We start from the raw sequence: 21,924 nt of genomic DNA on the forward strand, positions 1-21,924 counted from the left end.
CACACGCCATGGACACGAATCATATATGCAGGTCAACGTAGTCAGTTTCTTTCCCGTACGATGGAATTGAAAACGCCTATTCATTGCGTAGACAACAAGTTTGGCTAGGCAATCACGTTTGTTTGTGAAGACATGTCCAACATATATCTCATCGCCTTTGTACTCCACTGCAGTCTGCAAACCTCAATGTCATTGTATTAAAAAAAATCAATCACGATAATATTATATAGTTCTGTCACAAAATATCATATCGTTAATTAATATGCATATTACATACCTCATTTGCAGATGATGTTCCATATACATCATCCCTATCACGATATTGTTGCTAATAGTTGAAGCCATAGTCATCATCTTCTTCCATCACTTTTTCCTCAAGGATTCGTAACGCATTTGCATCTTTGTCAGTTCAACGGACAGTTCGGAGAGATACAATGGCACCTCGCTCGTCTCCTCATGCATAGCCAAGTATATTTCCATAGTCTCGTCGTTTGTAATCGTCACAGGGCAAGTCTGTTTCCATGCGGCGCTACCAACATCCATCCATTTTGGCCACTGAAACGTCAGATACACGTCATGAGAGAGCCCAAACTCATCCATTATAATCTCTCTACTGCGTACGAGCCCATCCCCATGACGAACTTTTAGTTTTTTGACAACATCTTTTGAATTGATTATGAAAATCCAACCGCAATCGGAAGTTTGTGCCCATCTCCCGTTTACCACGCGAACTAGTAGATCCGCCATCTGTCCACATAAATCGAAAGCGAAATCAGTTTTGTGTTTGTGGTATTACTGAATAATCTTTTTCTATACAACTGTAATCTGTTTACATATATCAAGGGTTAAAAAGTAGATGAAGACAGAGCACTTACTTTTTAGGATGTTAACAACTGTAAACGGTGTTTCCGGTTCGGCGTTCACCGATTTTGATGCCTTGTTTATATAGTAGAGTAGGGGGTTCGAAACATATACTCCCTCTGTCTCATTTGATGTTTATAAACTTTTACACATTTTACATATACTCCCTCTGAATTTAAATATATTTTTTCTTTGATTAAAGAAATATTATTTAATTTTAAACTAATAACAATTCAAAATTTTAAATATTTTCAATGATTACTTTTTGAAATTTACAAAACATCAATTTTTTGTTGGACAAAAAAATATCTCAAAACATCAATTTTTATGAGATAATAAAAGTATGATGTGTTTATATATATTTAACACCATAATTTGACTCTTTTTTCTTTAAAAGCAATCATTTCACTGAGTAGCCTTTATTATCCTCTGTGTATCAGTCATATTCGTAGGTGTGTATCAGTCATATTCGTAGGGTAGAAAAATGTCACGCCACTTTTCATTGGGTGGAGAGATATATCCGCGGCGCAGTATCTGTAGCTGTCGTTGAGAGTTGAGACCTACGTTAGGGTTCCACCTGGCACTTCTTTCTCTAGGCATAAAAAAATCTCGTTCTTTGCCATCAGTTTTTTTTTGTTTTTTCCTTCCGGTATTTCACAAATACGAAATTAGATTTTTAAACCGGACGGTTTAAGCGGGTCAATATCTTGGTCCATCAAAACCCGGCCAAACTCACGGTCAGAAATGTAAATTTACGCAACTATTATAAGCTTTTACAATTTATTTTACTCGGCTGTGGCTGGCTGTGTAATCTACATCACTTCGTTATCATTTCACTACGTCTAATATAACTGGCTGCTTCGATTAACTCGTCCAAACTATCATTACTCCACACTTTAAATCCCTAGCTACCACAAACACAAAATAACAGCTACATCTATCACGTCAATCCTACTGAAGAGAAGATATCATATGAGATTTGCTATCCCTAATCGCAAGGTTCGAAATTGAACACGTAATCTGTTGAGCATTTCACCTGACAACCGGTATTATCTCCCTCTAACCCCCAAAACAACGGGTTTCTATTTTCCCGCCTGAAGTCACCAAAGATACTATACTAGTTACATTGTGGTCAAATATACAGTAGTTACTAGTCAATTCCCTAGTTAAACCTGCAACTTTCATTCAATTTTATGTCTCGCATTAACGTTAATTATATACAAATTAAATTGACCCTATTTAGTTTTAAATTCAATTATTCATACATAATTTATTTTTGTTGCTTGTATGCCTTAGCTTGTTGCAAGTTTGGTAGAATACTAGAATCCAATACCAATGTAAAATATTTTATAACGAAAAATAAATGTTTTTTTGTTTTGTTTTATAACGTACAAAAATATATTCAACCATATCAGTAATAATGTAATATGATCGGTTCAACTTCAACCGATTGGCTTAATCACCCCATAAACTGTCCCCTTATAGCAATATTTTTCCAAAACCAACTCAGAAGAACATTACAAGAAAATACAAAACAAAATATAAAGGAACAAAAACAGGAACATTCACAATAGAAACACCGAGCAATTTCAGATATTCAAGCCATCACTAAACGTTACCCCCGTAGAAGGCAGCCAAAGATTTCCTTTAATGAACTGAGAAACTGTGAAGTTGTTAGCCTGGTCCGAGTTGTTAAATACGTGGTAACCAGGCCATTTGACTCGGCTGTTGAGTCCTGAACCAGGCCCGTAGTTCATGAACTCTCCGTAGAAAAGTGTGTCCAACGCAAAGTCAGCGTTCCACTCGAGCCATCCTTCGGGTCTCACAACGTTGCTCATGTTGTTCCTAATGAAAACCGTTCTTGAATATAGCTTCCATGGCCTTCCTAGATACGTCCGTGTCGTATTTAGGTATGGAACCAAGTCTGCGTCCGCCGAGATATTGCTGAACTGAATTGAGAATCCTGAAGTTGAGCAATAAATGGTTCCAAATTTAAAATTAAACTCTGTGGCTTTTCGCAAATTGTTTAAGAAAATTGATCCGGACATACGTATGAAAGATTGAGAATGTCTACAAACATAAAAAGAGACTCAATAAGAGTGGCTAACTAAGTAAAGTACCTGAGGGTTGGTTCATATCTTTCCTGCCTTGTGCAGTGATGGTGTTCTTTTGGTTAGGGAGTCCTCTCTTAGCCAAAATTTGACAGTTTTGAAACACAACAGTCCCATCCCCAAATATAAAATCTACTGTTCCCGTGATGGTACACTCCCGGTAGAACTGACGCATGGTGTGCGTGTAGAGTGTATCTTGATAACCCCTCATCGCACATCTGTAGAAAACAGAGAGGTCAGAGTCTGACCTAAGTGCTACCGCCTGATGCTTCTCTGGCCCCGCTGTGTTCTGGAACGTTATATCTCTCGCTAAGAATCCTCTTCCGCTTACCGCTGAATTATTTGTGTCACACAATGTTTTAAATCCATCAGTATTATTAAAATAATTACTATTATGAAAACATGAACTAACAACAAAAGTAATCTTATATATTACCGAATGTAGCTGATCTGAAAGTGGTCCAACCGTCGATGAAGCTGCGGTTACCAGAAATAATGGTCACGTCGATACCATCACCTAACATTACGATGTTCCACTTCTTCTTCTTGATCTCCACATTCTCCAAATATAAACCCTTTTTAATGTATATGACGAAACGTGTCGAGCTATAATCAGGAACTTGCTCAATGGCGTCCATTATCTTTGTGAAGTTGCCTGTCCCATCCAGTGCTACACTAACGTCGTAACTCCTACCGTTTGATTCTAATAGTTTACGATCGTCCGATCTGACCCAGTCTGGGAATTGAAGGCTTTCGTGGTCGTCGGTGTCTCTGAGTGTGCGGCCTGGTGGGGCCTTTGGTCCTTTAGCAATTGGGCCAGGTTTAGAAATAGGCTTGGTGGGTTTCTCGTCGGTTTGAACAAGTGGTAACAATTCCCTAAGCATAGAATATAGCTGATCGAGACTGCCTGAAATCATACATCAAAAAAACAATCTGAATCAAACCGGACGTAATTAAAAACCGAATGTGAGATTGATTACAATAAAGAATGGAATAAGAAAATGATTAAATTACCAGCGATAAGGGATTTGACGAGACCAGAGGTACCGTCGAAGCCTTCCCTACAAGTGTCTTGGTTGGATAGTGCAGCACTTAACCAAGTCCTTGTGTCCGATGCCACGTTCCCTGTTCCATTACCCTTACCTGGTCCCATTCAAAATCATCACACGCATTCTCTCAGTTCTCTTGATCACTTTGATATACTATTCTTATATTTTAGCACTACCATTCGTTCCTAGTCATATATATATTCACACTTATATTTATTACGCTGAAATCTAAAATTTTGAATCCACGTTCTGTGTCCCTACTACCCACATGCCATTTACTATAATGATTATAGAATTTGCTTTCGTTTCATCAACGAAAATGCACAACGTTGATGTAACATCATCATCACCTGATAAACACTCAAACTACGACCACATAATTTTGTTTAACTGATATATACAGACTTAGAAACAAAATTTTATTTAATAGATAGCGTTTGGTAATTATTTCAGAGGACTTTGTTAATTTTTCGATTACTCCAATTTGATTATCATTTTTTCAAATCTCACTTAAGCATGTATTGATTTTATCCAACCGTTTTTCAATCTGATAACAATAATTTCGGGACCTCGTGATCAGAAAATTACATTCACAAGTGGAGGTAAAAAAGATCATGCATTCAAAGTTTTCAACAATAAAAGGATGCGATAAAACTCGATAAATGTTGTAAACTATAGAGTTTAAGGTGCGTACCTTTTGGATTCTCAGAAGCAGAAGCAGACCAACTCAGCTCCTCTGAAGAAAAGTCAAGCAGATCAAGGCAATCGGAAACCGCATTCTGCAGCCGGCGATCTCCACTGAAATCCGCAAACTGAGACAAAATCGTACTCACTTGTCTTATAACTTCCACTATTGTGTTTATGGAGCCCACAAACTCGCTCGCCGGAACTTTCAAGTATTCGTATTGCATATTCTCCTCTGATGACACACACAGACCCGACATGATCAAGAAGATCAAGAAATACTTCAAGAATGACATTTTTCTTCTCTCTGTCTCTTTCGTTTTTTTGTAAAGCTACCTTAAGTTTGTAGCAATAATATAAATAAAATAACTAGAAAAAGAAAAAAAAAATTTGTGTGTTTTTTTTTGATGATATGAAGTTCTTGAGTCAGTTTAACCTATAAAAAGAGGAGGTGTATTAAATTCCAACTACCTCTCTGTCCACTTCTAAACAGTTAGTCTACTAAAAATCTTAAATTGGGGGACTTAACTTCATGATCCCACCCAATGTTTGCGTTCCTTCATCGTTGATATTTTCAATAATATATTTATGATGTATCTTAATTATAACTCAACCGTCCCACACATTCAATGATATTCTCAGCTTCGGTCGTATCGGCACTAGCGCTCTCGGATGCAGCTGTTTCAAACATCCACCGTCATATCAATTCTTAATTGTAACTCCACCTGTGTTATTATCTTACGTTTTTAGTTTTTTATTGAATGACGTTATTACTTGTATATATGATCGATATAATCGTAAACAAGTTCATAATTTAGCTAGCTGTCGACTAGATCAAGAAAATATTTGTTTAACCGATTTGCCATCCAATTATACGATAAGTTTACGACTAGTGCCTTGCTTATTTTGTAACCATGGAAGAAAGTCAAGAGACGCTAATAAGGTAGTCAAAGAGTCACGTGACCTAGTCACAAAGAAGAAACGGCCATTGGGCCATAAAGAGACACCAAGCCCAATTTCAATATGGGTTTCGTTGGAAATTGAAGATGATGGTACAAAAGTGACAGCACTGTAGAAATTGTTTTTTTACTCGGATAATTTTTTTTATTACCAGATCTTCAAACTTTAAACAAGAAGACTCGACAAGTTTTTTGTACTGTAACTATTAGTATTTACTTTTCATCCAGAAGAGTATATTATTACTGTATGGCTCGAGGTAACCCACTGACGGTCTTATGCTTACGCTCGTGCTCACGTGACGTGATTTCGTTTGACCAGGTGTATTTTGACTGAAACATACACACCATTGTGTCTTAACTGATTTTATCGTAGGAGGAACTTAAACATCGTATTCAGAGTTTTCAGACAGAGCATCTACTTTACACACAGTACACAAGTTTACTTATTGTCACCAAAATGACATCGTTTCGATATGGTCCTTCCTGAACAAAACAACGGTGAAGCAAGAACCAAAGACGAGCTGTGTTTCCCGATTAGTTTTTTTGTCTTTTTGATTTTTTTCTTCATATCCCTTTCCGTTTTCGCCCCGATTTTTTTCTCTTCTTCTTCCGAATCGAATCGTCGGATTTATATCCATCGACGACCACCCTTTTTTTTTTTGTTTTTTTTTTTTTTTTCTTTTTAAAGACAAAGAAAACACACAATACACCTCCACTCTCTCCCTCGCAAGATCTGATCCGATTTTACCATTTCTCTCAAACCCTAATCTTAAATTCAGATTAAGCGTTTTGATCTTTTCCTTCTCATACTTTTCAAATTCAAGATTAGAGTCTCAATTCTCTCTTCTCTCAATTCGATCTGGGTCTTGTACAATTTTGTTACTTTCCCCCAAATTCTGTTTTTTTGGTGGCAAGGTTTTTAATAAATGTGGTAGATCGAGACCCAAGGTTTCGTTTTTAGGGGGGGGAGGTGAGGGTTAAGAGGTGCATGAGGATTTGGTGTTTCTCTTGCTTCACCGACGAAGAGGAAGACGAAAACAGCGGCAGAGTGAAGAAACAATCTTCTTTAGCAACGGCCATGGAGAACAACAATAACGGCGATGGCGATTTTGGTGAAAACGAGAGGGCACCAAGAGTCTCAAGTTGGAGGCTGTGTGCGGAGATGCTGGCGAGGGAGGAAGAATGTGAAGCCGCTGAATTGGAACGCTTATGGACCTCTGAGATTCGGCTGCATCAGTTAGTTCAGGGAGAGAGTAGCAATGCTGCGCCTGTTGCTGCTGCTACTGCTGCTGTTGAGGATAGTACGATGGAGGAAGCTGATCATGATTCGCATCACAAGCGTGCCAAAGTGTACTCTGGGCTTCCGTGAGCTCTCTCTCTCTCTCTAACTCCTTTTTCTTGAATTCGTTTTCCTCCGAAAGAAGAATCTTTTTAAAAAGTGGATCTTGACTTAAAACTTATCAGTGACGCTTACGTTCAATTACAGTGAGTGCAGGTCGGTTTCCAGGGTAGCTTCAGATGCTGGGAATTCTGGTTCGTCAGTGGAGAGAACTGTTAGTTTTGGCATTGCCTCTTCTTCCCGGTCGGATACTGATATGTTCTGCCAGAATTTCATCTTGAATTATAGTCGGAAAGATGGCAGAAAAGATGATGGAGATGATAACGGTTCTTCAGACGCTGAAGATTTTGAAGTTCATATTGATTTGACTGATGACCTCTTGCATATGGTATGCGTTTTTTTTGTTTGCATTTTGAGTATAACTACCTAGGGTTTCCTTTTCTTTGTTTTTAAACTTCTTTTAACTTTTCCTGCAGGTGTTCTCGTTCTTGAATCATGTCGACCTTTGTCGCTCTGCTATGGTATGTCGGCAGTGGAGAGTAGCTAGTGCTCATGAGGATTTCTGGAAGGTCTTGAACTTTGAAAATATCAGGATTTCTATCGAACAATGTAAGTTGTTCTCCATACATATGTTAAGCTGTCTTTTCTGTTATTTGGTGTTTGAAGAGAATAAACTAGGTCATAAGTTTAGAAATGCTTGTAAACAATGTTAAACAGCTGGTGATTGTTGAAACCTTAAAATAATTTGAGATTGGAAGCGGGTTTATTGAGTCTTGTATTCTTGTACATTTGTTTGCCATTCAGTGAGTGAAATAGAAATTGAGCATTTTGAAGGCACTCAGTCTGCATTTTTTTTTGATGAGATTGGCCTTCAATATCAAATCTAAGCACCCAAAGATGCCTCCGATTTGATCTATTTTATCTATGTCAAGACACTATGTTACCTAAACTCGTATTTCTTCTGTTTTACTGATGCATGTTTGGATGACATTAATATACATTGGATAAAAAATATAACTTCCGGTTGCTTTATTTGCAGTTGAAAGCATGTGTGGTCGCTATCCAAATGCTACCGAAGTGAATGTTTATGGTGCTCCTGCTGTTAACGCTCTGGCTATGAAAGCCGCTACCTCTTTGAGGTATCTGTATTATTTAGCCTCAGATATGGTTTCTATAAATTAAGTAACTATATATCCATCGTAATGCTTTTGATCTGTTTCAGGTATCTTGAGGTCTTAACTATAGGAAAGGGTCATATCAGTGAAAACTTTTTCCAGGCATTGGGAGAGTGTAATATGTTGAGGAGTGTGACTGTAAATGAGGCTCTTCTGGGAAATGGTGCTCAGGAAATACACCTGGTTCATGATAGGCTACGCAAACTCAAAATTACGAAATGCCGCGTTATGCGCTTGTCTATCAGGTGAATTAGTTTTTTTATCATATCATTTTCATTCTTAATCGTGTATGTGTATTTCATTCTTAATTATTATTATTATTATTTTTTTTTCTATCTTTTAGGTGTCCGCAGCTCAGGTCTTTATCATTAAAAAGAAGCAATATGTCACAGGCGATGCTTAACTGTCCACTCCTCCAACATCTTGATATAGCCTCATGCCATAAGCTCTTGGATGCTGCTATCCGTTCAGCGGCCACTTCGTGTCCTCAGTTAGAGTCACTAGACGTTTCAAACTGTTCTTGTGTCAGTGATGAAACTTTGCGTGAAATAGCGCAGGCTTGTGCTAATCTGCATATTCTTAATGCTTCATACTGCCCCAATATATCTCTTGAGGTTGGTCTTATTATCTACCTGCTTCGCTCCCTCCCTTTCTGTTGTCTCTCATTCTCCTTTTGTTTCTGACTTGATTGTCCTTTTCTTCTTTAAAGTCAGTACATCTTCCATTGTTGACTGTTCTCAAGCTGCATAGCTGTGAGGGTATAACATCCGCGTCTATGACTTGGATTGCTAATAGTCCTGCACTAGAGGTTCGTGTGCTACAACCTTTAACTATGTTCTTTTGTTTTTTACCAACCTCTTTTGTTTTCCACACCCACATGCATATTGTTCTACAACCTTTAAACTAAGACCACAATTTCAGTTGGGTTAACCTAACCATATAATCTATTGCAGGTTTTGGAGCTTGACAATTGCAATCTGTTGACATCTGTATCTTTGCATCTCTCACGTTTGCAGAGTATAAGCCTAGTCCATTGCCGCAAGTATAACTCTCATCTTTGGTTTGCTTTCAACCTACAGATTTTATTGTGATGCCTTTCTTTTTATCTTTTGCTATTATTTCATTCATGTATCCCTCTTTGCTGTGTTTAACAGATTTACAGATCTGAACTTGCACAGCACCATGCTTTCATCAATCACTGTTTCAAACTGTCCAGCGCTTCGCCGTATCACAATCACTTCCAACTCCCTTCAAGTATGCACTTAATTAATCATGATTTTGTTACTCTGCATTTTATTTAGGATTTCTGATCTAATAAACCCGTGAATATTTCTTCATTTTGTTGCAGCGATTAGCTCTTCAGAAACAGGAGAATTTGACAACATTGGTTCTGCAATGCCATTCCTTGCAAGAAGTGGATCTCTCTGATTGTGAATCATTGTCCAATACTGTTTGTGAAATATTTAGTGATAATGGTGGATGCCCAATGCTGAAATCATTAATTCTTGACAACTGTGAGGTGTGATACAGTTTTTTTGTTTTCTTTTTTTCTGCAGCTATTGCCTGCATTGGATAGAAGAATGATAATTCCTAACCGTGTCTATTTTTTTTTATATTCTTGTAGAGCTTAACAGCAGTGCGGTTCTGCAATTCATCGTTAGCAAGTCTTTCCCTTGTTGGCTGTCGTGCTGTTACTTCTCTTGAGTTGAAGTGCCCTCGCATAGAGCAGATCTGTTTAGATGGATGTGATCATCTCGAAACTGCATTATTCCAGCCTGTGAGTGTTGCCTTTTCTCATATCAAATAGCTAACTTATCTTAACTAATCGATTTCTTGCTTCTCCTTTTGGCTGTGAATAGGTCGCGCTCCGGTCTCTGAATTTAGGAATATGCCCAAAACTGAGTGTGCTCAATATTGAAGCACCTTATATGGTGTCTCTTGAACTGAAAGGTTGCGGTGTACTGTCTGACGCAATCATTATATGTCCTCTATTGACATCTTTAGATGCGTCTTTCTGCAGGTAAATATCTTTTTTTTTTTTGTTAATTTCCATTTGTGTGACTGATATTATGGTGCTGATAATCAATTTACCTCTTTACCTTTTCCAGTCAACTGAGGGATGACTGTCTGTCTGCAACCACTGCTTCCTGCCCACTAATTGAGTCACTGGTGCTAATGTCTTGCCCTTCTATTGGCCCCGATGGCTTGTCTTCCTTGAACGGGCTCCCAAATTTGACTGTTCTTGATTTATCATACACTTTCTTGATGAATTTGGAGCCTGTCTTTAAGTCCTGCATTCAGCTGAAGGTAATTAAGGCATTTTGACTTGTATGATGCTGAATGTTTTTCCTTTCTGTCAGCATTAGAGCATATATTTATCTTCTGTCAATGAGAAAGTTGTGAGTTATTTTGTGTGCATTCTTTGTATNTGAAGCACCTTATATGGTGTCTCTTGAACTGAAAGGTTGCGGTGTACTGTCTGACGCAATCATTATATGTCCTCTATTGACATCTTTAGATGCGTCTTTCTGCAGGTAAATATCTTTTTTTTTTTTGTTAATTTCCATTTGTGTGACTGATATTATGGTGCTGATAATCAATTTACCTCATTACCTTTTCCAGTCAACTGAGGGATGACTGTCTGTCTGCAACCACTGCTTCCTGCCCACTAATTGAGTCACTGGTGCTAATGTCTTGCCCTTCTATTGGCCCCGATGGCTTGTCTTCCTTGAACGGGCTCCCAAATTTGACTGTTCTTGATTTATCATACACTTTCTTGATGAATTTGGAGCCTGTCTTTAAGTCCTGCATTCAGCTGAAGGTAATTAAGGCATTTTGACTTGTATGATGCTGAATGTTTTTCCTTTCTGTCAGCATTAGAGCATATATTTATCAACTGTCAATGAGAAAGTTGTGAGTTATTTTGGGTGCATTCTTTGTATATCATCATCCATTCATGTCTATTCCTATCATATTATCATATTACTTTTGGGATTTCTTTGACATTTTATTGTTTAGGTGCTAAAATTACAAGCCTGCAAATATCTCACTGACTCATCACTGGAGCCACTATACAAAGAAGGTGCTTTACCGGCACTTGAAGAGCTGGACCTGTCTTATGGAACTCTTTGTCAGACTGCGATAGATGATCTACTTGCATGCTGCACACACTTGACTCATTTGAGCTTGAACGGCTGTGTAAATATGCATGACCTCGATTGGGGTTCAACCAGTGTACAGCTATTTGATTACTTGGGGGTCTATAGTTGTAGTGAGAATGCCCAGGAACCAGCTGAAACATCCAATCGGTTACTGCAAAACCTAAACTGTGTGGGTTGCCCCAATATCAGAAAAGTGTTAATACCACCTGCTGCTTGCTTTTACCATTTATCAACGCTGAACCTTTCGTTATCGGTCAATCTGAAGGAGGTTGATCTCGCCTGTTCCAACCTTGTTTTACTTAATCTAAGGTATGAGGATTTTGCATTTACTATATAACTTATGTTCGTTATTCTATTGCTAATTCCATTTCAAATCGAAATGAATTGTCTAGCAACTGTTGCTCTCTGGAAGTATTGAAGCTTGACTGTCCAAGATTGGCTAGTCTCTTTCTTCAGGTATATTTCTGCCCGATAACTGGTATCTGTTTATATTGTATTTGTCTCGGTTTTTCTTGAAGCTAGTTTAAATAAACTCCGTATATGTGTTTATATGAGTTAAACATGGATATCTGTTCATAGACAGAATTACTTTTACATATGTTATCACTAAATAGTAAATACATTTTGGTACCTTTTTCTTTGGTAGTCTTGTAACATGGACGAAGCAGGAGTTGAAGCGGCAATATCAGGATGCAGCTCACTCGAGACATTGGATCTCCGTTTCTGTCCAAAGGTACTAACAATTAATGAGTGTTTACTTTGATATCAAAATTTAGCAACTAATTCATTTTGATGTAACAATTATAACCTTGTTTTGGTGATTAATAGATATCCTCGGTGAGCATGACAAAGTTCCGAACAGTGTGCCCTAGTTTGAAACGCGTCTTCAGCAGTCCGAATCTTTTGCAAGATTAGGGTTTTGCGCGGAATGTTTTATTATATACAACTTTTTCTGCAGATTATAGAAATAATGTAATGTGTTCGTGTTGTGTGGTATTTGGGATGTAAATGGGTCCAAGTCATGAGTTTCAGTAGTGCATATAGGCCTCTGGAGCTCGTACTGTGGCCTCCTTAGTCTGCTTGTGTGATGACACAAACCTAACAACATTAATATTTGGTGTTTGTGATTCATGATAATGTTGCTACTGTTATATGTAGTTCTTCTATTTGCCTTATCAATAGGCCTTGTAAGCATTGATCCATATGGACTCACAATCCCTATTAAGTTTCAATCAAAAATTGTTTGTCGATTAGTATTTCTCTTATAAAAGGTAAAACTATATAGGGTCAAACTAAGAGAATGGGTAAGTTTGAGTCTTCTGTATACAGTCGAAGTGTCAAAATTGGGTTTAAGTAGGTTCTAAGCTCAAAGTCTCAAACAGAGCTAAGAATCTAAAAGATACTAAATGAGATTAAAGGACATCTTGATCGTGGAACTAGTAGTTGGAGAATTCGTTGTAACAATAATTATTTCTTAATGTATGCAGAGGCATATGGCTAATGGCTTTGAGTTTCTCATAAAAGATCTCTTAATCCATAGAGTGAAGAGAAAACACCACATAACTACCGGTCTCCACTAGAAATCATAAAGGGGAGTGTGATTGATAAGTAGTTTAAAAAAAACGAAAACAAAATGTTGAAGATTGTCCAATAGGAAAAATATCAAGAGAATATATTGTTTCTGAATAAGAAAGAAAATAGTAAAAAGTTATTATAGAAGATCATTTTGACCAACAAATGGAAATACATCTTACAAATCCAGGAAGAAAATATACCAAACTGGAAATGCAGAAATTAATATAATGCAGACATCTATCTAGTCAAAGAAAGACTGAAAAATTCAAGATTTAGATTCTAGTGTTAAAAGCCTGAATCTAATGATTGACATACGACTTAGTACCTACCAATTTCAAATTTTTTTTTTTTTAACTTCAATTCTCATGGGTAAATTAACGAGTTTGATCTAATTTGTTTATGCTTATGCATTCCGAGTTCAAACCTGTTTAATGCATATTGCTGACTAATAACGAGTGATATATCGCTATGTTAGCAGAAGAGTAAGGAAGCCATGTGTTCATGGTGTGAGGAAATGTATTACCGTGAATATGATTAATAATTTTATACTACAAAAAACGTAGCAATTAAAAGAAACAGGTCTTCGGTTTGACCTGATCATATTATATACCTAATTTGACCATTATTTACAATTAAAGAAATTATCAATTCTAAAAATGACATAATTTAGTAAGTTTACTCGTTGAATTTGATTTCAATCTCGCGTGTAGCGAAGTAAACCCTAATACAATTTCAATGAAAGATAATAATAAACTTAGATTTATCACCCAAACACAAAAATTTACTCTGGAAATTGAAGAACTTTAGAAATTGTTATTCAAAAATTAATCTCTGTTTTTGTTTTATATCTGCAGCATTAGAGGGCGGGAAGTATTTATTTATTTTTTATTTTATTTTATTTTGGTCACGTTGTTTGCCTTTATTGCTCTTTGGGAACTCTTTTTTTTTTTGGGGTAAGCGGTTTAAATTGAACCATTGAAAAAAAAAAAACTGAACAGTAGTAAAAGTTCCATCGCTTCTCTCTCTTAGTCTATCTCGCTCCTTAGGGTTTCTCTCATTCTTCTTCGTTTTGAAATTTGAAAAATTCTCTGGCGCAACCAACCTCCACGGACTCTCTTTCTCTCTCTATGACTCTTGCTTCCCCCAATTTATTTCTCTAGGGTAAAATTCTCACCGAGCTCTCGAAATTGCCTTCCAATGGAGATGAATCTGCGCAAGGGCGACAAGGTTTGGGTGGAAGATAAGGATTTGGCTTGGATTGCTGCTGATGTGCTCGATTCTTTTGCTAACAAGATCCATGTTGAGACTTCTACTGGGAAAAAGGTGTGTGATTAACCGTTTCTTTTTTGGCTGATTTTGTTCTGTTTTGTCTTCTTCTTCTTCTTCTTCCTCGCGCTTTCTTTATGCTAATTCTTTGCCGTTGTGCGTTTTTTTTTTTTTGGGGTTTTAGGTTTTAGTTTCCCCGGAGAAGTTATTTCGGAGGGATCCTGACGATGAAGAGCATAATGGAGTTGATGATATGACCAAGCTGACATACTTGCACGAAGCTGGTGTTCTTTATAATCTACAGAGGAGATACGCTCTTAATGATATATATGTGAGTTCTTTTCCACTATTGTTTATGAAAGATGTCTTCTTCGTGACTATATTTTGGAGTTTGGATCTTATTAGTATTTTATACTTCCTGGGCTACTTTATTGAGTCGGATTTCATTCCATATGGACTCTTTACTCTTCTTCCTGGTAATATCGTACTCTAGAACGAGAATTATGGTTGCTTTTGGAGTTTCTTGGGTATACATTTGTGGTGTAAGTCGTTTTTTTCCATATGAAGTGCTAACCGCTACTATATTCCATTTTCGACAAGTGCCCTGAAGATTTAAGATTTAGCTGTGAAGTATGCATTTAAGTCTCTTCTCTATGGAATTTCTTAGGTAACAGTAAACTGACCCCCCCGAGTGCTTTAAGTACTTGAAAATGACCCATGTAATTGAGGTCTAGTGCGTTGTTTTTGAGAAAACATTTTTGATCAGCCTACCTTTTGTGATGAAAGATTACATTTTTAGGGAAAATCTCCCTCCGCTTGTTGTTTTTGTGCGTCTTTTTCATGGATGCCTCTAGATGTTGTATTATAATTGTGATCTGATATCTTATCTAATCGAAATATAGGTAGATATTGAAGTGAAGAAATTTATTGTGACTAAATGCATTTATCATTACAGGCATTCACTTGAAAAAACTTGCTTATTTGGTATCCACTTGCACGTAAAACATCTTCGTGATCCAACCCTAACTATTGCTTTTCCTATATAAGCACGACAATTGGCGGTATAATTAAGTTTGTATTTTCGTAACCACTTTTTTGTTAGTTTGTTCGACTGCCTTTGATTTATATATATAGGTTGAAAATTCCATCTAAAGTTATGGAAGGCTTCCTTTCCGTAATGAGTTGGTGAAAGTATAATGTTTCAGACGGTTTTATACACAGCTAGATTCCCTTGTAATGCTGGCTTGCCCTTTGTAAAAATTTTGGTTGCAGCTTGGTGTCTAATTGTTTATGTCCCTATTGAGATGATAATATTTAGTTGGAACTATTGGTGGAAATAATTCCAGTCTCATTCGTGTTGCCACTCATAACTGTCAGCATTTTCTTACGCAGTTCATTTAGTATATCATTCCTGACTGCATATCTTCTTAATAATACGCTCTTTTTATTTTTGCAGACATACACTGGAAGCATTCTGATCGCTGTTAATCCGTTTAAAAAGCTTCCACATCTCTACAATGGGCACATGATGGAGCAGTACAAGGGAGCACCATTTGGTGAGCTCAGTCCACATGTTTTTGCTGTTTCTGATGTTGCATACAGGTGGTCCATTCTTCTTTTCTTTAATGTTTCTGATATTTTTTTAACTCTTTTCTGTCAGTCATGTTAATCAATTAACCCTAGTTATACTTTTTAACCCAGAGCGATGATTGAAGACAGTCGAAGTCAGTCGATACTCGTCAGCGGTGAGAGTGGAGCTGGAAAAACTGAGACAACAAAACTGATCATGCAGTATCTTACATTTGTTGGGGGACGTGCTGCTGAAGATGATAGAAGTGTTGAGCAGCAAGTCCTTGAAGTAAGATTTTGCTTAGATAATTTGTATCTTTTATCTTGGTCAATGAGGAAAAACAAAATTGGAAAGATGCCTTTGACTCTCCTTCCTTGGTATTTGTTTGCAGATAAATTTTTAGGGGTGTTTCTGGTTGACTTTCTTTACTTTTGGGTGATCTATTCTAATTTTTGTATTCTTCTTCTGCAGTCAAATCCTCTCTTGGAAGCATTTGGCAATGCGAAAACAGTGAGGAATGATAATTCCAGGTGGGTTACGGAATTTTGTTTTCCTCTGTTTATTTTTATTTCAATGAAAACTAGGAGGTGTTTCTTTAAGTGCTCTTATGTCATTTCGCAACAATTTTTTTTATTACAGTATCGTTATAACTGATCAGTATCGTTATAACTGATCAGTACACACAAGAGTTTTTTGGATGCCTTTATGTTTATAATGAGTTATCTAGAGCTGTTTGAAACCAGTGGTAATGGCGGTTTATGATGTCGGTATCTCCTTGGGAAAGTTTTGAACTCTGGTGGTTCTACTTTAGATAATATGGTCTATTGACAACCTTTTTCATTAAGACTGTAAGACCCCTTGTATCAGTGTGAAATGCAGTATGAGGTCTGTTTGGTTTATTAAAATAGTCCCTGTACTTGAAGTTTGGTAACAATCTTACTGCTAATGGGAGGAATTACCCTTCTTTTTGTTCTCATTTCGTATGTGAAGAAGTAATTAGAGTTGATGATTCTAGAATCTTATTCTGCAATTTTTTAATGCATTATGGAATCTAGATGTTCTGTTACTGCAATAATTTTTTGTGTGGCCTAGCTTTTTCCAATTAAATTATACGATCTACTGACCAATCTACTGATTTTTTGTTTGTTTAGCCGTTTTGGAAAGTTTGTCGAAATCCAGTTTGATGCAAATGGTAGAATATCTGGTGCTGCAATCAGAACCTATCTTCTGGAGAGATCACGTGTAGTCCGGATAACAGACCCCGAGAGGAATTATCATTGTTTTTATCAATTGTGCGCTTCAGGGAATGTAATTCTTCTTCCTGCTGTGTTTACATCTCATAAGATATTGGTTTCGGTTCTTATTATCTGATCGCCGCCACTGATTTGGTCAATTTACATATGCTGATTACTAATTCGTTAATGTTCTTACTTTGTTTAGGACGCTGAGAAATATAAACTAAGCAATCCTCGTCAATTTCATTATTTAAATCAAAGCAAGACTTATGAACTAGAAGGAGTCAGCAGTGCAGAAGAGTATAAGAATACAAGGAGGGCAATGGATATTGTGGGCATAAGTCATGACGAGCAGGTTTTTATTTTTTCACTTATAATTGAATTTCATATGTTTTTTTTCATCTGTTAGTTTCTGAAAGTCCTTCCTTGTTTCCTGCACAAATCATTTATCAGGAAGGAATATTCCGCACGCTTGCTGCGATTTTACATCTTGGAAATGTTGAGTTTTACTCAGGGAGAGAGCACGACTCGTCGGTGGTAAAGGATCGGGAATCTAGACTTCATCTGCAGATGGCTGCTGATCTTTTCAAGTACATAAGTTTTTTTGATAGTACTCATTTTAACCATGTGTACGAAGAAATAGCTTGTTTACTTTGTTGTATCCATGTAAAATTAATCAGGTGTGATGCAAATCTTTTGCTGGCTTCTCTCTGCACACGTTCAATTGTGACCCGTGAAGGCATCATTATCAAAGCACTTGACCCTAATGCTGCTGTTGCTAGCCGGGATACACTTGCGAAGACTGTTTACGCCCATCTGTTTGACTGGTTTGCATTTAATTTATTAATCCCTTCATTTAATAGGTATTTGTTGATGCGTTACACTTGTAGTTAAACTATTCGTTTTATGCTTCTGTCAGGCTGGTTGACAAGATCAATAAGTCTGTTGGGCAAGATCCAGACTCCCGTTTTCAAATTGGAGTCCTGGACATTTACGGATTTGAATGCTTTAAGAATAACAGGTTAGCAATGATACGTGAAACTAATTATTAGATAGCTCTTTCCTTTCTCAACCCTAACTTTTTGTTAGTTTTACTTGGGGCACCATTTTTAGCTGTGAACTGTGTAAACTTTATATGGGCTGTTTCATTCTGCAGTTTTGAACAATTTTGCATCAACTTTGCAAATGAAAAGCTGCAGCAACATTTCAATGAGGTAATATAGGTGACTCTTTTTCAAAATAAATTTCAGAGAATATTGCTTCCTCTCCTTACGATCTCTGCTCTGTTTTCAGCATGTATTCAAGATGGAGCAGGATGAGTATAGAAAAGAAGAAATTAATTGGAGTTATATTGAGTTTATTGACAACCAGGATGTCTTGGACCTTATTGAGAAGGTACGTTTCTCTCTGTTTCAATCAGATTTAGATTTTAGAGCCTGTTCTGTTCTAGTTTCTTGCCCCATATCCTTTTGTTATCTCTGAAACTTGAAACAACCTAAGTTGTATCAGAATTTCAATATGGTTTGTTAGTCTTGGTTTCAAAATCTCATGTCTGTATATTTATATACAGTTACTTTACTTAGCTTGTCGGAAAAAGAGTTTAAAACCCTTTTTTGGGTCAAAAGTTCAACACCCTTTAAAGAGGGACTTGTTGAATCGTGTGGTTCAATTCAATGTTATTCTTTCTCTTGCTTTTGACATTACTCAACGCCGTCAGCATAGTTTAGAAACAAATGGTATCACTATTGTTATATTGCATGTTGCATACGTTGGCCTGGTTAATGTAGCCAATACATTTACCGGCAGGTCTAAATTATTTAAGATGCCATTGTTATTCCCATGATAGAAATGGACGATCACGGCTTCAGTCTATAAATGCAAGAATAATAGAATTCTGTGAAAGACACTTTCTATTTTGGTTAAATTTTTTAATTGCTTTCTGGTATGGTATATCTTCTTTTCAAAATTTGGTAGCAAAATTGATCTATCTTCATCTTATTCTAATATTATTATTTTTTGCCGTCTGCAGAAGCCTATTGGAGTAATTGCACTCTTGGATGAAGCTTGGTACAATATCTTGTCTCATCTTGTGTCTCCAATACTTATATTTTCTTTGCGCTGACATATCTTTGTTTGCCGTATATGCAGCATGTTTCCTAGATCAACTCATGAGTCATTTTCAATGAAGTTGTTCCAGAATTTTAAATGTCATCCTAGATTGGAGAAGGCAAAGTTTTCAGAGACGGATTTTACCCTCTCTCATTACGCTGGCAAGGCAAGTCTTGCTATAGGACATAGCTAAATGTTATTTTGTTCCGTTAAGATCTCAATGAGTTTGTGCCATACCAATTCTGCAGGTTACTTATCAAACTGAAGCATTTTTGGATAAAAACCGTGATTATACTATAGTGGAACATTGCAATCTGCTGTCTTCCTCCAAATGCCCTTTCGTTGCTGGACTTTTTCCCCCAGCCCCGGAAGAGTCTGCCAGATCTTCTTACAAATTTTCTTCTGTGTCTTCCAGATTTAAGGTAGGGAAATTGTCCAGCTAATTTCTTTTTTTCATTGCAAGGTCGTCGGTCATGAAAGTTGCGTGTATCAAGAACTATTGATCGTAAAACCAATAATCGATTTGATCATTTAATTTTGAATTTAGCAACAACTTCAAGCCCTCATGGAAACTCTCAGCAAAACGGAGCCTCATTATGTTCGTTGTGTGAAGCCAAACTCACTCAACAAACCTCAAAAGTTCGAGAGTCTTAGTGTTTTACATCAACTTCGTTGTGGGGTTAGTGGATTACGTTATCTTACTCTATTTTCCATTTTCCTTTGTAATCAGGGTCTATTTATAATTACAGAAAGCTTCAGCTTTTTTTTTTTCGTTTTTGTTTGTAGCTAGTCTGGTATCTCAAATTCTCAATTGTTCTGTTCTTTGACGTAAATGAAGTGTGTCATGTTTTTCTATCATGATTATATATTTTTCTTGTCACAGAATGCATATATTTTTTCCCAGCCATAATAGGCTATTAACTTCATATTTTTGCTCATTTATTAACTTCATATTTTTGGTCTTCATCATCTATTATAAATGTGAGTTCGTAAAGATCAAAATGCATTATTGACGCAATCTAAATGAACTTAGCCTTCTCTTTTTAAGGCCATTGTGCTGTCTAATGTTGTAGTACATGTTAAGCTACACCTGTTGATTGTGTCCTTAAGTTGACCATTAAAGTGATCTGGCTTACACTTCAGCTGGTTGTACTAGTCTTTTCATATTCACGCTTTATCTTCGTTTCCTTTGTTTGGTTTATTAACTTTGATGATGTCTGGTATCTCACAATTGGATAGGGTGTACTAGAAGCTGTTCGAATTAGTCTAGCAGGGTACCCCACTCGAAGAAATTATTCAGACTTCGTGGATCGGTTTGGTCTGCTTTCTCCAGAATTCATGGATGAGAGGTGAGATGAAATTAAGATTAATTTCAGAGTGTTATTTATTCTATACATGCAAAGTTATTTGACATGTTTCTGTGACCATTTGATTGAGGAAAACTAGATGGTGTATCTATAGAACTGAAACACTATACATAGCTTCTGGCCAGACAGGACAAATACCCTTGACCTTGATGTCATTTATGTGTCTAATTTCTTGTATCCTGCATTGAATAATTCTTATTGTCAACCACGAGTAACTTCTTAATATACTTTATCTGCAGCAATGATGAGCAGGCACTGACTGAAAAAATCTTGAGGAAATTAGGTCTTGGGAATTATCAGGTATGCTTCTTGGTGGGCTGAAAACCAAACGATTTTGCTACATGGCTCTTGCTAGATACTCTAATTGAATTGTTAATATTTGGAACATAATTTACAGCTAGGCCGGACAAAAGTGTTCCTTAGAGCTGGTCAAATTGGCATTTTGGACTCTAAGCGGGCTGAAGTTCTTGATGCTTCTGCAAGACTAATTCAGCGAAGACTGAGAACATTTGTTACGCACCAAAACTTCATCTCTGCGCGGGCATCTGCAATTTCAATTCAGGCATACTGTAGAGGTTTCTTTCTCATTTACTATATTTTTTCTTCTTTCTTTGTGCAAGTGCTTTTCTCTTGTAGTCGAAATTTTGTAGTCTTTATCAAATCTTGTAGTCAAATGTGCTATTCTCTGAAAAATATTGTATTGATTTCTTTTGCTAAGCATGCTCACATGAATATTTCATGCAAATTGTCGTTACTAGTGAATGAATGCCTTTGTATATGTTTTTTCCCCTATCTCTGTTTTATTTCTAAGCCTAATAATAATTTCTGTTGGCAAGGATGCCTGTCTCGAAATGTTTATGTCACGAAAAGGAATGAAGCAGCAGCTGTCTTGGTACAAAAGCATGTACGCAGGAGGCTGTCAAGATGTGCATTTGTAAAACTTGTATCAGCTGCCATTGCAATACAGTCTTGCATCCGCGCTAATTCAACTCGCTTAAAGTTTTCACATCAAAAAGAGACTAGAGCTGCCTCTATAATTCAGGTACTTACGATCTGGAAGTTTGTACGGTACATTTCTGTTACACTTTTGTGTTATTAATAGGGTAATCTAGAGTCGTCTAGTTTCCTGATGTATTTAACCTTATTCATGATTTCAGTTTCTAATTCATTTCTTGTGCTTGAATATTGTGTATTGTAAATCTTGTAGGCTCATTGGAGAATCCATAAGTTTCGTTCAGCATTCAGACACCGTCAATCATCTATTATTGCTATTCAGTGTCGTTGGCGGCAGAAGCTTGCAAAGAGAGAGTTTAGAAAACTTAAACAAGTATGTCCCAGTTATGATCTCAAGCAGGATTATTTCAATTCACTAAGCCGTTACTCAAACTAGAAACATTTACACCAATATCTTGCAGGCAGCTAATGAAACAGGTGCTTTGCGATTAGCTAAAACTAAACTTGAG

General features: G+C 36.8%; 3 protein-coding genes across 3 annotated transcripts in view; 2 read left to right on the forward strand and 1 right to left on the reverse strand.

Moving 5' to 3' along the window:
• LOC104721494 (probable pectinesterase/pectinesterase inhibitor 44) lies at window positions 2,217-5,125 on the reverse strand. Its single transcript, XM_010439485.2, has 5 exons — window positions 4,716-5,125; window positions 3,987-4,115; window positions 3,409-3,879; window positions 2,982-3,305; window positions 2,217-2,824 (listed from the first exon to the last, which is right to left on the reverse strand). The coding sequence occupies exons 1-5, from the start codon at window positions 4,999-5,001 to the stop codon at window positions 2,451-2,453; spliced, it is 1,584 nt and encodes a 527-aa protein (XP_010437787.1). The 5' UTR covers window positions 5,002-5,125; the 3' UTR covers window positions 2,217-2,450.
• LOC104721496 (F-box/LRR-repeat protein 15) lies at window positions 6,080-12,541 on the forward strand. The gene is made up of 17 exons (XM_010439487.2): window positions 6,080-7,029; window positions 7,151-7,391; window positions 7,480-7,612; window positions 8,043-8,142; window positions 8,226-8,423; window positions 8,522-8,792; window positions 8,888-8,986; window positions 9,132-9,220; window positions 9,333-9,432; window positions 9,527-9,697; window positions 9,803-9,955; window positions 10,038-10,198; window positions 10,287-10,485; window positions 11,197-11,648; window positions 11,732-11,795; window positions 11,986-12,072; window positions 12,168-12,541. The coding sequence occupies exons 1-17, from the start codon at window positions 6,653-6,655 to the stop codon at window positions 12,252-12,254; spliced, it is 2,982 nt and encodes a 993-aa protein (XP_010437789.1). The 5' UTR covers window positions 6,080-6,652; the 3' UTR covers window positions 12,255-12,541.
• LOC104727600 (myosin-15-like) overlaps window positions 13,893-21,924 on the forward strand; it is an 18,294-nt gene continuing 10,262 nt past the window's right edge. The window contains exons 1-22 of the mRNA XM_010446690.2: window positions 13,893-14,237; window positions 14,365-14,511; window positions 15,637-15,782; window positions 15,882-16,038; window positions 16,222-16,280; window positions 16,902-17,058; window positions 17,191-17,340; window positions 17,439-17,575; window positions 17,666-17,812; window positions 17,905-18,006; window positions 18,142-18,199; window positions 18,279-18,380; window positions 19,015-19,052; window positions 19,134-19,260; window positions 19,343-19,516; window positions 19,642-19,773; window positions 20,334-20,443; window positions 20,701-20,761; window positions 20,859-21,036; window positions 21,298-21,503; window positions 21,669-21,788; window positions 21,877-21,918. Coding sequence (XP_010444992.1) covers window positions 14,112-14,237; window positions 14,365-14,511; window positions 15,637-15,782; window positions 15,882-16,038; window positions 16,222-16,280; window positions 16,902-17,058; window positions 17,191-17,340; window positions 17,439-17,575; window positions 17,666-17,812; window positions 17,905-18,006; window positions 18,142-18,199; window positions 18,279-18,380; window positions 19,015-19,052; window positions 19,134-19,260; window positions 19,343-19,516; window positions 19,642-19,773; window positions 20,334-20,443; window positions 20,701-20,761; window positions 20,859-21,036; window positions 21,298-21,503; window positions 21,669-21,788; window positions 21,877-21,918 — 2,676 coding nt within the window. The 5' untranslated portion in view covers window positions 13,893-14,111. The remainder of the gene's footprint in view (window positions 14,238-14,364; window positions 14,512-15,636; window positions 15,783-15,881; window positions 16,039-16,221; window positions 16,281-16,901; window positions 17,059-17,190; window positions 17,341-17,438; window positions 17,576-17,665; window positions 17,813-17,904; window positions 18,007-18,141; window positions 18,200-18,278; window positions 18,381-19,014; window positions 19,053-19,133; window positions 19,261-19,342; window positions 19,517-19,641; window positions 19,774-20,333; window positions 20,444-20,700; window positions 20,762-20,858; window positions 21,037-21,297; window positions 21,504-21,668; window positions 21,789-21,876; window positions 21,919-21,924) is intronic.

Source organism: Camelina sativa, chromosome 11 (genome assembly GCF_000633955.1).
Source record: "Camelina sativa cultivar DH55 chromosome 11, Cs, whole genome shotgun sequence".
In the NCBI taxonomy this organism is placed as follows: Eukaryota; Viridiplantae; Streptophyta; class Magnoliopsida; order Brassicales; family Brassicaceae; genus Camelina; species Camelina sativa.

Bases quoted from the DNA above. Each gene is read 5' to 3' on its own strand.
- LOC104721496 (XM_010439487.2), top strand. From the start codon at position 6,653: ATGAGGATTTGGTGTTTCTCTTGCTTCACCGACGAAGAGGAAGACGAA. The intron at 8,987-9,131 runs GTTCGTGTGCTA...AATCTATTGCAG, and splicing joins CTAATAGTCCTGCACTAGAG to GTTTTGGAGCTTGACAATTG. The intron at 9,698-9,802 runs GTGTGATACAGT...ATATTCTTGTAG, and splicing joins TAATTCTTGACAACTGTGAG to AGCTTAACAGCAGTGCGGTT.
- LOC104721494 (XM_010439485.2), bottom strand. From the start codon at position 5,001: ATGTCATTCTTGAAGTATTTCTTGATCTTCTTGATCATGTCGGGTCTG. The intron at 4,116-4,715 runs GTACGCACCTTA...GAATGGGACCAG, and splicing joins TGCTTCTGAGAATCCAAAAG to GTAAGGGTAATGGAACAGGG. The intron at 2,825-2,981 runs GTACTTTACTTA...GCTCAACTTCAG, and splicing joins AGATATGAACCAACCCTCAG to GATTCTCAATTCAGTTCAGC.